The following is a 13,430-nucleotide window of genomic DNA, read 5'->3' as shown; positions in this document are numbered from 1 at the left end:
CTCTGTGTTTTTCACCACTTTTGACCAAAAGTACAAGAAGTAAATAAATAAATTAAAAAAAAAAAAGAATCCGGACACGGAGACAAAATTAAAGACATTTTCGTTGTTCGTGCAAATGGACGATGAAAAAAAAAAAACAAACAAAAAAAAAACCCAACCACACACACACACACACACACTGAAGACTTCTTCGTCTCGACTTAAAAAAAGACGTTAAAGAAAACGTGAACCGACGGGAAAAAATAACGACTTTAACGTCTTTACACCAAAACGTCTCTGAGTCACAGCAAGAAACAGGTTTTTTAAAAAAAAGTCACAAACTCGACGCCGCTCACGTCGTCTTTCGTTGCACTTCCTGTTTCCCGATGACGCGCGACGAAGGCTAGCGTCGGCCGAGTGCGTTAAAAAAAAAAAAAAAAATCACTTCCCGTTTGTTCTCTGAGAGGAAAGTGTGTTTGTGCGACGGCGTCCTCGTCTTCGTCGTCCTTTGTGTCCTTGGCGACCCCGAAAACGGTCCGTTGAGTTGATGCGGTTGTGTCAAAGTGCTCGTTTTTGCGCGTTTTTTTACGCTCCGGTGCGTTCGACTACCGTTAAAAACGCTAAAAACCTTCGCGCCGCGTGCCCGCCGTGCCCCCATCCCCCCCCCCCCCCTCCTTGTTTCGCCACTAGGGGGCGGGGGGGTTTGTCGTTTATAATCGTCGTCACGCGTGAAAAAATAAAAACCGTATGTACAAAACGATCGGGAGGAAGTCGGGGAAAGGGGGCGGGGCTTAACATGGAGACACGTTTAAAGAGCAGCATATATTAATCTATGGTCCACTACATGAGGAGGTGTTTTTCTGTGTTTGTTTTCAATTTCACAAACTCTTTTTATACATAGATGTTTGTTTGTATATATATATATATATTTATATATATATATATTTAAAAAAAAAAAAATATTTATATTAATTTACAAGATAAACCTACGACATCTCCTGTAGAAGAAATAACACAGAACGTTTATGCCTCCACAAAGTTTACTGTACATGTAAAAGGTTTAGAAACGCTTAGGACTCGGGGTTTAGCACCGGCAACTGGTGCCTACGTTACAGGGAGGGGGGGAGGGGGCGGAGACTAGGAGAGGAGGGCGGGGCTTCTTGGCAGTGCGTGTTGTCAGAATAGTTTTTGTTCTTGTCCACTCAGAACTGCACCTGAAAGAAACAAAAAAAAAACAAGTTTTAATGAGGTTTAAAATCGACGGTTTAATCAATTAATTTAAAGCTGCAATACATAACTTTTGTGATTATTATTATTCTGCACCAAACTTGGTGATTAGATGTTTTAGGCCAAGACGAACAAAAAAGTCAACCGTAACCATGGCCTCAACTCAACAGGGAGTCGTCCATTTTGAATTTTGGAGCCCAAGCGCTTGTCATACCGACGTAAAAAAAACGCTCCAATTTGTACCAGACACATCAAAGGTGAAAAGCTAACAGAAGTTTTTGCGGATTCAAAACGACATGGCCACCACAACCCTTTTGGTGAATTTCGACCATTCGCCACGAAACAGGAAGTGCCCTATGCCTTGAGCTAACGTTGTGTTCAATCAAATTTCCCAAAACTTGGTGGGAAGAGGTTACAGACCAAGACGGACAAAAAAGTCGACAGTAACCATGACCTCAACTCAACAGGAAGTTGGCCATTTTGAATTTTGGCGTTTTGCACCCTATGTAAATTAGCCAACTCGTCCTAGCGCGCTTGTTGTACCGACATTTAAAAAAAAAAAAAAGTGCCAATTTGTATTTGATGCATCAAAGATGAAAAGTTATCAAAAGGTTTTGTGGATTCAAAACGAATTTCGTTTAGTTTTGGCGACTTTCGACCGTTCGCCATGAAACAGGAAGTGCCCTATGACGTCGGCAAATATTGAGTTCCACTGAATTTCCTGAAACTTGGTGAGAAGATTTTGCAGACCAAGACGAGCAAAAAAGTCGACCGTAACCATGGCCTCAACTCAACAGGAAGTCGGCCATTTTGAATGTTGGCGGCTAGCTGAACCTGAACGTGTGGACATCGTGACTGCAGCGGTGAGTATTTTACTGATTCAGAAACCATTTTGTTTGGCAGCCATTTTGAGACTAATACGATGTTTTGATCGCGTTTCCTTCAGGGTTTTGATGTTTAACGTTTAGTTTCTACGTCATCTTAACGCCCTAAGCTAGCCTGCCGTGCAGAGAGTGCGATGATTAGTCGTATTTGAAGCGTTGTACGGCATCGTTTGTTGTCGTGAAACTGTGTTACATACAGTGTACAGTTAACGGTCGCTCTCCTCCTCCTCTCAGCAGGAGTAGGTTCTCACCGAGGAGCTGTCCAGCCGCTGCACCGCAGACGTTCCGACTGTAGGGGGAGACAGAGAGGGAGACAGTTTGTTATTTATTACTTCCTGTTTTAGAAGCTTCTTGTTCTACTTAAAAAATTAACGTCACACGGACTCAAAGTTTCGTCCGTTTGTCCGACAAAGACGAGGTAAAAACAAACGAGACACAAAACGGGAGATAAAGACAGAGTTGACGCAAAAACACTGGCTTAAATTAGCTGCAGGACGTTTGCTAATCTGCAGCGCTTTAAAGGTTAATTCCAGCTCGTTACAACTCGCTAACGTCAAGTTAGCGTCGTTTTTTTTGACTTTTAAATGTCCAAAGTCAACGGTTTCAAATGGAGAAGCCAAAACTTGGAGTTTCGGTCGTGGTTTCTTTTTTTCGCTAACAAATCTGGGAAAAATCGGAAGAGGCAAAAATGGACGAGCAGACGGACGATTCTACGAGTCTTAGCTCATTTATGAAAAAACCTGAAAATAACGATGGGGTCAAATTTTTTTTTTAACGATTTCTTTGTTTTTACGGAGCAAAAAAACCTGAAAATATTCACATTTGCGATGATGAAAAATCGGAGATTACTACAGGTTTTTCCGCAGCTTCTTAAACGTGAATATTTTCCAGTTTCTTTGCTCCGTGTAAACGAAGAAATCGTTCAAACTGAGTAGTTTTTTTGTTTTGTGGACAAAATAAGGCGTTCGAGAACGTCATTTCTGATCGTTTTATGCACCAAACGATCAAGAAAACTATGGTTATTTGCACCCTTAACACAGTCTTTAGATGACATTTTGTTCTGGGAAAATGTCTCGTTTTTGTCAACAAACCAAAAAAATATTCACGTTTTAACGATTTCTTTGTCGTCCGGAGCAAAGAAACCTGAAAATACTTTCTTTGATCGTCCGACTGCTCCGATCTTTGCTTTTCCTACGAGGATAAACGTGACAATAAAAGTTGTAACAAACGAATATTAACCTTCAACAAAATCCAATTTCAGCCAGTTTCCGTCTTAACAGCGGGGGTTAGGGTTAGGGATAACGAAGGATACAGACGGCGTTAGTTTAAGCTAACGTTTACGTTTTTTCCTACGTAAACTTTACATAGCGCCATCAAGCATGGCTCTGCTCCATGACTTGACTGTCGTGATGTGACCGGACACAGCTTTTGTTAGGTGAGACGTTTATAGATTAGTAGAAGAAGAAGAAGAAGAAGGAGAGAAGAGAGATGAGGGCAGGCTTTTAGCTAGCGTTGTTTTAGAGGGCGTCCATTTTTGTTTGACATCTTCACATGATGCTCTGCCAGCGATTTTTGGTCATTTTCGAGGGTCAGGTGTGGCTAAAATGCGATGTTGCGATGAAGTTTCCGGACCCGTGCGCTACTACTCTATAGCGCCCCCTAAGGTGAAAACAGAGGCAAAATTGAGTTTCACCGAATTACCCGAAACTTGGTGTGAAGATGTTATAGACCAAGACGAACAAAAAAGTCGACCGTAACCATGGCCTCAACTCAACAGGAAGTCAGCCATTTGGATTTTTGGCGTCCATTTTTGGCAATTTTGCACCCTACGTAAATGAGCGAACACGTCCGAGCGCGTTTGTCGTACTAACATTTTTTAAAAAATGCCAATTTGTACTGGACACATCAAAGGTGAAAAGTTATTGAAAGGTGCAGCCACTGCAACCCTCGGGTTTTGGCGAATTTCAAGTTCCACCAAATTTTCCGAAACTTGGTGTGAAGGTGTTATCGACCAAGACGAACAAAAAAGTCAAACGTAACCATGGCCTCAACTCAACAGGAAGTCGGCCATTTGGAATTTCGGCGTCCATTTTTGGCGAAATGAGCGAACTCGTCCGAGTGCGTTTGACGTACCAACAAAAAATCATGCCAATTTGTGCACTACACTTCAAAGGTTTTGCGGATTCCAAACGGCACGGCCATGGTAACTCTCAGCGTTTTGGCAATTTCTTTCGCCACAAAACAGGAAGTGCCGTATGACTTTGCCAAACATTGAATTTCGCCGAATTTCCCGAAACTTGGTGGGAAGATGTTATAGACCAAGATGAACAAAAAAGTCGACTGTAACCATGGCCTCAACTCAACAGGAAGTCGGCCATTCGGAATTTTTGGCGTCCATTTTTACCAATTTGCATCCTACACGAATAAGCTAGACGCATCAAGGCGAAAAGTTGGACCCCGTGCTAGCTAAAAGCCTGGATGAGGGTGAAAGACCACAGAGAAAAAAAAGCCAAGACACAGCGGGGGACAGTGTGGTTGTAGGGGGAGAGAGTTTATGTCAGAATATTGATAGTAATGCAGTGCAAACAGGCCCAGAACCGTCGTCACTGGAGTCATAGCTGACCTTGATACCAATCCATATACATGTCGTCAGGACACCCGTCCATGGCGTCATAGAGGACTGCGGAGCCGCAGTCGTCACAGAGTCAGAGAGAACAAGAGACATCGTCACAAAACACGGCAGAAGCAGCAGCAGCTCCTTCGCCTTCAGCCGGGCTGCTTCTCCGTCATCTAATAACCTCGTTTGTTTGTCTATATGTGGATTATAGGTGTAGGTGCAGGGACTCACCCTCAGGGGGCATCCTCCGCGAATGACCGGACGTCGCAGTGAGACGGAAGCCGGCGGGCAGCGTCTCCGCCGAGCCGGGCATCATACTGATACCGTGGACGTCTCTGGGCGGGAACTGTCTCCTCCACGACGGGCCGCGGAAGTCTTTGTCGTCGCACTGGCGGACGAAAAAGTTAGTTAGGCGCCCGAAAAAGTCACAAAGACATAGTTAGTATCCAAGAAAAAGTCACAAATACGTCGTAGTTGGGTGTCAAAAATGTCAAGAAAACATCATGAGTGTCCAGAAAGTCCAGAAATCGTCATAGTTGGGTGTTAAAAAACGTCAAAATATGGTAGGACGTCCAAATATGCAAAGAAATATCAATAAAAAAGGGCGTCCAATAACCTCATAGTACAATACAGTGTTCTAAATCGTCAAGAAAATATTGTAGATGCCCAAAAAAATCATGAAAACATCATTGTTGGGTGTCAGAAATGTCAAGAAAACATCAAAAGTGTCCAAAAAGTCAAGAAATCATCATACTTGGGTGCAAAAATGTAAAGAAAACATCTAAGATGTGCAAAAAGTTATAAAAACATCGTAGTTGGGTGTAAAAAATGTCAAGAAATCATAAAAAAATAATCAAGATATGGTAGGGTGTCCAAAGAAATATCAATAAAGAAGGGCTTCCAAAAACCTCATAGTCAAGAAAACATCAAAAGTGTCCAAAAAGTCAAGAAATTGTCATACTTGGGTGCAAAAATGTAAAGAAAACATATTAGATGTGCAAAAAAAGTCATGAAAACATTATAGTTAGTGTCAAAAACGTCAAGAAATCAAAAATGTCATGAAGACATAATTGGCTGTCAAAAACATCAACAAAACATCATAGATGTCCGAAAAAGTCATGAAAACATTGTGAAAACATGTCAAAAACGTCAAAAGATGGCATGTAACGAAATATCAATAAAGAAGTGCGTCAAAAAACCTCAGAGTACAATATAGTGTTCTAAAACAACGAGAAAACATCATAGATGTCCGAAATAGTCATAACCATGTGATAGTTAGGTGTCAAAAAAGTCAATAAATCATTATGCTTGGGTGCAAAAATGTAAAGAAAACATCTTAGACGTCCAACAGAGTCATGAAAATGTGATATTTAGGTGTCAAAATGTGGTAGGGCGTCCAAATATGTAAAGAAATATCAGTAAAGAAGGGCGTCCAAAAACCTCAGAGTACAAAACAGGGTTCTAAAAGGCATAAAAACGTCATCATTTGATGCAAAAATGTAAAGGATAATCGGGTGCAAAAGTGTCAAGAAATCATCATAGATGTCCAAAAAAGTCATGTAAACGTGATAGTTAGGTGTAAAAAAGGTCAATAAATCATCTTTAGTTGTCAATGGTCTGTAAATATGTGAAGAAATAGTATAATAGTGCGTATAATAGTGCGTTCTAAAACATCGTAGTTAGGCGTCAAAAACATCAAAATTATGGTTTGGCGTCCACAAAAGTACATAAATATGTCAATACAGACATCCATTAACTTCCATTACTGTGATGCTTGAACCTCTTGAATATAAATATGTGAATCTGATTTTCTGTGAGATGATTGACAGTTCCTCAGGCTGCAGTGACACCGTTTCGCCTCACGGGGGGGGGGTTTTGCGCTCACCTCGTCCAGCCTCCTGTCGGTGCCCAGAGCCAAAAGATTGTTGTATTCTCGCTCCAGAATCTGACGAGCCTGAGGAGAGCGAGGTAAAAATACACCACACACACACACACATTCAGCACAGTTTTCACAGCAGCAGCTATTTTTAGCGGCGCGCTAACAGCAGCAGCTGACGCGCTAACAGCAGCAGCTGACGCGCTACATCCACTTTATCCCTGCGGTGGAAATTCACACTGTGACATTTGGCAAATCTGCGAGTTCTTTTTTTAGACGCCCGATATCAACGCACTTCTATTTTTGGACTGAAGGTGGCACATGATGAGATTTAAGTCCACATTTAGCATCTTTATATTTAGCTGTATATGCTAAGAGAAAACGTAAACATACAAGAAGGAAATGTTGGTTTACAACGAGGCTAATCTCCTGTCAGAGTTGCAGTGTTGATCATTAGCATCAACACAGTTTGAAGTTTGTTAGAAAATTACGTATAAATGAATATTAGCATAAACAAAAACCAAAAACAAGATTTAATATTAGTATTACAAACGAAGCTAATATTAGTATAAACTAGCAGCTAATAGTATGAATGTTAGCATGAACAATGAGCTAGCTCCAGCACTAAACAGTGAGGCTAACAGTGATGTTGCTATGTAGATCTTAGGTTAAAGGAGCTGTGTTGTCGTTGTTGTACCTGATCGCTGTTCTGTGTGTGTGTGTGTGTCGTTGTTGTTGTACCTGAGTGTTTTGTGTGTGTCGTTGTCGTACCTGAGTGTTTTGTTGTCGTTGTCGTACCTAGTGTTTTGTGTGTTGTTGTCGTACCCGAGTGTTTTGTGTGTCGTCGTTGTCGTACCTGAGTGTTTTGTGTGCCGTTGTCGTTGTTGTCGTACCTGAGTGTTTTGTGTGCCGTTGTCGTACCTGAGTGTTTTGTGTGTGTTTTGTGTTGTCGTTGTCGTACCTGAGTGTTTTGTGTGTTTTGTGTGTTGTTGTGGTACCTGAGTGTTTTGTGTTTTGTTGTTGTTGTTGTCGTTGTCGTACCTGAGTGTTTTGTGTGTGTTTTGTGTTGTCGTTGTCGTACCTGAGTGTTTTGTGTGTTTTGTGTGTTGTTGTGGTACCTGAGTGTTTTGTGTTGTTGTTGTTGTTGTTGTTGTCATCGTTGTTGTACCTGAGTGTTTTGTGTGTCGTTGTCGTACCTGAGTGTTTTGTGTGTGTTTTGTGTTGTCGTTGTGGTACCTGAGTGTTTTGTGTGTTGTTGTGGTACCTGAGTGTTTTGTGTGTTGTGTGTTGTTGTTGTTGTTGTCGTACCTGAGTGTTTTGTGTGTGTTTTGTGTTGTTGTCGTCGTACCTGAGTGTTTTGTGTGTTGTTGTTGTCGTCGTACCTGAGTGTTTTGTGTGTGTTTTGTGTTGTTGTTGTCGTCGTACCTGAGTGTTTTGTGTGTGTGTTGTGTTGTTGTTGTGGTACCTGAGTGTTTTGTGTGTGTTTTGTGTTGTTGTTGTTGTGGTACCTGAGTGTTTTGTGTGGGTATCTGCAGCAGCAATGCCAGGCTGCTGTAGTCAAAGTTGTGGTACCTGTGTGTTGTTGTCGTTGTTGTCGTCGTACCTGAGTGTTTTGTGTGTGTTTTGTGTTGTTGTCGTCGTACCTGAGTGTTTTGTGTGTTGTTGTTGTCGTCGTACCTGAGTGTTTTGTGTGTGTGTTGTGTTGTTGTTGTGGTACCTGAGTGTTTTGTGTGTGTTTTGTGTTGTTGTTGTTGTGGTACCTGAGTGTTTTGTGTGGGTATCTGCAGCAGCAGTGCCAGGCTGCTGTAGTCAAAGTTGTCGTCCAGAGCGACCAGAGCTCCGTGCACGCCGCTCTCCAGCAGGATGTTAGCGTAGTCTCTCAGGCCGATGCTCTGGACCCAGCGGATGACGCGCTCGTTGCTCCACACGAGGACGTCTGCGCGTAAAAACACACAACGCGTTATAAAAGGCAGTAGATTTAAAATATTAGTTTTTATTATCGTGGTAATAACTCACCTCTCATCTCATGTTGACTGTGTTCTCTGCGTCGCTCCAGTTCTTTACGGTCGTAGTTGAGCTTCTTCAGACCCATGATTCCATACTGTAAACTTGTTCTAGAGGGAAAACGTGGATTTTTATGTGTGTATATATCTGTGTATATGTGTTTGTGTGTATGTATGTGCGTGTGTATATATATTTATATATATGTGTATATATATATATGTATATATGTGTATATATGTGCATGCGTATATATATTTATATGTATATATTTGTGTATGTATGTGCATGTGTATATATATGTATATATATATATTTGTATATACGTATATATATTTATATGTATATATTTATGTATCTGCATGTGTGTATATGTATCATATATGTATATATACGTGTACACATATATACATGTGTATGTGTGTATATATTTGTGTATGTGTGTATTTGTGTTTATATATGTATATATGCATATATATGTATACATGTATGCATGTGTATGTTTGTATGTATACATCTATGCATGTATATATGTATGTATGCATGTATATATGTATGTATGTTTGCATGTATATATGTATGTATGCATGTATATATTTGTATGTATGCATGTATATATATGTATGTATATATGTATGCATGTATATATGTATGTATGTATAAATTATGCATGTATATATGCATGTATATATGTATGTAGATGCATGTATATATGTATGTATATGTATGTATGCATGTAAATATATGTATGTATGTATGTATAAATGTATGCATGTATATATGTATGTATACATGTATGCATGTGTATATATATGTATATATGTATATATTTGTGTATGTATGTGCGTGTGTGTATATATGTTCATATATGTATATATACGTGTACACATATATACACGTGTATGTGTGTATATATTTGTGTATGTGTGTATTTGTGTTTATATATTGTATATGTGCATATATATGTATACATGTATGCATGTGTATGTTTGTATGTATACATCTATGCATGTATATATGTATGTATACATGTATGGATGTATATATATGTATGTATGTACTGTATGTATGTATGCATGTATATATGTATGTATGAATGCATGTTTATGTATGTATGTATGCATGTATATACGTATGTAGATGCATGTATATATCTATGTATATGTATGTATGCATGTATATGTATGTATGCATGTATATATATGTATGTATGTATAAATGTATGCATGTATATATACGTATGTATACATGTATGCATGTGTATATATATGTATGTATACATGTATATGTATACACGTATATGGTTTATATATATATATATATACGCATGTATATACACATATACGGTATATACATATAAACACATGTATATACATGCATGTATATACACATATACGGTATATACATATAAACACATATATACACATGCATGTATATACACATATACGGTATATTCATATACATATACACACATGTATATACACACACTAGTCGTCCAGTACCTGTGGAAGCTGTCGACCATCTTGAGATGAACTCTCAGGTCTTTCTTGGTCAGATGGTCCAACATCCTCGCGTCCACCAAACACTCCATGAAGTAGCTGCGATACTGAGGTAGACCGAGGCTCGGCAGCCACTCGTTTCCTATCCACTCGTGGTTCATGTCGCCGTAAGCTAACGTCTACGGGACGGAGAAAAAAAAAAAAAAGACACGAGTCAGATCAACTCTCCCGACTACGTTTTTCTTTAAAGCTTTAAAATGTTGTGTTTTCTCAAACCTGAGCCCAGCTTCCTTCTTCAGAGCTCGACTTCTGTGGGAAACAAAGGGAGAGAATCAAGTAGTTAAAGTTAAATCAAACTGTGTAGTGTAGTGACATCTAATGGTGATATTTCAGAATGCAATTCAGGGAACTATGGAAGCCTTAACACACCAAAAAGAAGCTATCGTCTGTCTTTTTCGCCTGTTTTTTTTTTTTACATCGTTTTCATTTACCATTCCTAGTATTATTGTCATTGTCATTATTATTATTATTATTTGTATGACCTTTATTTATTATTATTATTACTCCTTGAATTTAAAAACCTTCATTTTTTTTAGGACACGTATACAGTGACTGAAGCATGTGGCATTACACAATCAAAATAATGACCTAAAAAACACTTTAAATACCCATAAAACTACTTTAAATATACATAAAACTACTTTAAATACCCATAAAACTACTTTAAAGACCCTTAAAACTACTTTAAATATACATAAAACTACGTTAAATACCCAAAAAACTACTTTAAATATACATAAAACTACTTTAAATACCCATAAAACTACTTTAAATATGCATAAAACTACGTTAAATACCCATTTATATTTAAAAACTACTTTAAATATACATAAAACTACTTTAAATACCCATAAAACTACTTTAAATACCCTTAAAACTACTTTAAATATACATAAAACTACGTTAAATACCCAAAAAACTACTTTAAATATACATAAAACTACTTTAAATACCCATAAAACTACTTTAAATATACATAAAACTACGTTAAATACCCATTTATATTTAAAAACTACTTTAAATATACATAAAACTACATTAAATACCCATAAAACTACTTTAAATACCCATAAAACTACTTTAAATATACACAAAACTATGTTTAATACCCAAAAAACTACTTTAAATATACATAAAACTACTTAAAATACCCATAAAACTACTTTAAATATACATAAAACTACGTTAAATACCCATTTATATTTAAAAACTACTTTAAATATACATAAAACTACTTTAAATATACATAAAACTACTTTAAATATACATAAAACTACTTTAAATACCCATAAAACTACTTTAAATATACATAGAACTACATTAAATACCCATAAAACTACTTTAAATACCCATAAAACTACTTTAAATATACACAAAACTACTTTAGATACCCATAAAACTAATCTAAATATACATAAAACTACTTTAAATATACATGAAACTACTTAAAATATACATAAAACTACTTTAAATACCCATAAAACTACTTTAAATATACATAAAACTACATTAAATAAACTAAGTGTGCGATGTACAATCACATTGTCGTACTATAAATATGTCATAACTGATTTAGAACCTTTCACCCCAACCTGTCTAGGCACATTTTTGGCCAAAGTGCTTACTCAACTGTTGTAATTGACAATAATGTACATTGTGATTTTGACGCTATTTTACGAATAAAACTGAACAGAAAAATCGGTAAATTCAACAAAATCGTAGCACATTTGTGTTTCTTCAGAAACACGGAGGATGTGCTAGTGATTTATCTGCTAACACGGACGGGTTTTTCCCACATTATGTTAAATATTAACGTCGCGTACAGGAGCGGTAAATGCTACTGAGAGGCCTTTTAAATCAATAACTATCGTTAGCATTAGCTAAATGCTAACTATCGTTAGCATTTTGCTAACATTTTTTTTTTAAGCATTTTTTCAAAAATTAATATTAGCGTAAACAAGATTTAATATTTAAGTAAGCATTACTAAAAGAGCTAAACAATAATAGGTTTTAATCCTCGTATAAAACCAGCGGCGACAACAACAAGGTCCGTGGATCGGTGAAGGGGGTGAAATGACCTACGATGACGTCATCATTCGCTCGCTCATGACTGATGGGAGGAAACGAAGAGGTGGTTAAAGGTCAAACTGACCGTTTTGGAAGGCGCTGCCATGGTCTCCATCTCCTCATGGGTCACCCACACGTTGCCTGACGGCTACGAGGGGGCGGAGCCAAAGAGACGGCGGCGGCGAACAGCGACAGTAGGTGATGGTAGTAGAGGATCCGGGCAGGAAGGGCAAGCAGTGTTAAAGAAGAAGAGCAGCACCACTGTAAGCCAATAGTGTTACAGCATCACAGTCAGGTGTTGAAAAGTGGGCGGGGCGGGGGGAGGGGAGGGGACGGGCAGAGGGGGGCGGGGTCAAAGGGGCACAATAACACAACAGACCGACACAGCACAGTACAGCACCAGACGGACGGTTAGCATGCGCGACAACGACACGGGAGAAGGTTATAAACACGTTACCTGCGTGTTCCGACGTTGACGACAGAAAACGTACACTCGAGGCTAACCGTGCTAGCTAAGGCTGCAACTCGCGGTTATTTCTTTAATGGGTTAATCCGATGAATCGAGTACTCGTTTGGTCTGTGAAACGACGTTTTTGTCGTACGAAAATGTTCACGTTCAAGAAGCTGAGAAACTTGTTTTCATTATTGAAATAAACGCCCAGAACGGATCGATCCATGACCAAAAAAAAGTGGATTTTTTTTTTAAATTTAGCCATCGAATATTCATCGATTCATCGAATAATCGTTGCAGCCCTAGCTAAACATGCTATCATTTGCATCAAGGACGGCGAAATTGAACATTTAAAAAGGCAAATTTGACTAAAGCTAAAGACAAAGACTGGTTAACAGGGGTTAGGAATCACAGCAGCGCTAGTGAGCGTTAGCATCTGGCGCCATCTAGTGGACTGAAACGTCAGTTTATTTTTGTATATGTATTTATTTATTTTTTTTAATGCTAAACCAAAAAGAGTTTAATGTTAATGCTAAAAAAACCAAAGCTACTTGGTGTCACGCGAAAATATTGCGATATTTCACTGTATTGATTTTTTTAATAATTATTATTTTTTTACCCTTAAAATTGAAGAAATTAAAGTTAAATTGTTGAGACAAAAATGTGTGTTTTTATATCGCATAGTTTGTTTTAAAAACAGGAAGTAACGATGAATGTGCCAATTGTAATTGTAGCGATAAAAAGTAACAAAATAGACAGTTTTTCCTTG

General features: G+C 38.3%; 1 protein-coding gene across 5 annotated transcripts in view; it reads right to left on the bottom strand.

The window, feature by feature from the left end:
• Nucleotides 1–2,320: 2,320 nt before the first annotated feature.
• ppfia2 (PTPRF interacting protein alpha 2) overlaps nt 2,321–13,430 on the bottom strand; it is a gene marked incomplete at both ends in the record, with an annotated part of 150,434 nt that continues 139,324 nt past the window's right edge. For 3 of the 5 annotated variants that reach the window (XM_083885936.1, XM_083885935.1, XM_083885937.1), the window contains 9 exons: nt 2,321–2,379; nt 4,714–4,770; nt 4,939–5,095; nt 6,593–6,661; nt 8,344–8,519; nt 8,600–8,697; nt 10,087–10,262; nt 10,360–10,392; nt 12,296–12,358. In XM_083885936.1, coding sequence (XP_083742062.1) covers nt 2,321–2,379; nt 4,714–4,770; nt 4,939–5,095; nt 6,593–6,661; nt 8,344–8,519; nt 8,600–8,697; nt 10,087–10,262; nt 10,360–10,392; nt 12,296–12,358 — 888 coding nt within the window. The remainder of the gene's footprint in view (nt 2,380–4,713; nt 4,771–4,938; nt 5,096–6,592; nt 6,662–8,343; nt 8,520–8,599; nt 8,698–10,086; nt 10,263–10,359; nt 10,393–12,295; nt 12,359–13,430) is intronic. The other 2 variants (XM_083885938.1, XM_083885939.1) reach the window with 2 other exon arrangements.

Source organism: Microchirus variegatus (genome assembly GCF_963457635.1).
Source record: "Microchirus variegatus genome assembly, chromosome: 2".
Taxonomy (NCBI): domain Eukaryota; kingdom Metazoa; phylum Chordata; class Actinopteri; order Pleuronectiformes; family Soleidae; genus Microchirus; species Microchirus variegatus.
The sequence above is the reverse complement of the archived record's forward strand: the minus strand, read 5'-3'. Positions and strand labels throughout refer to the sequence as shown.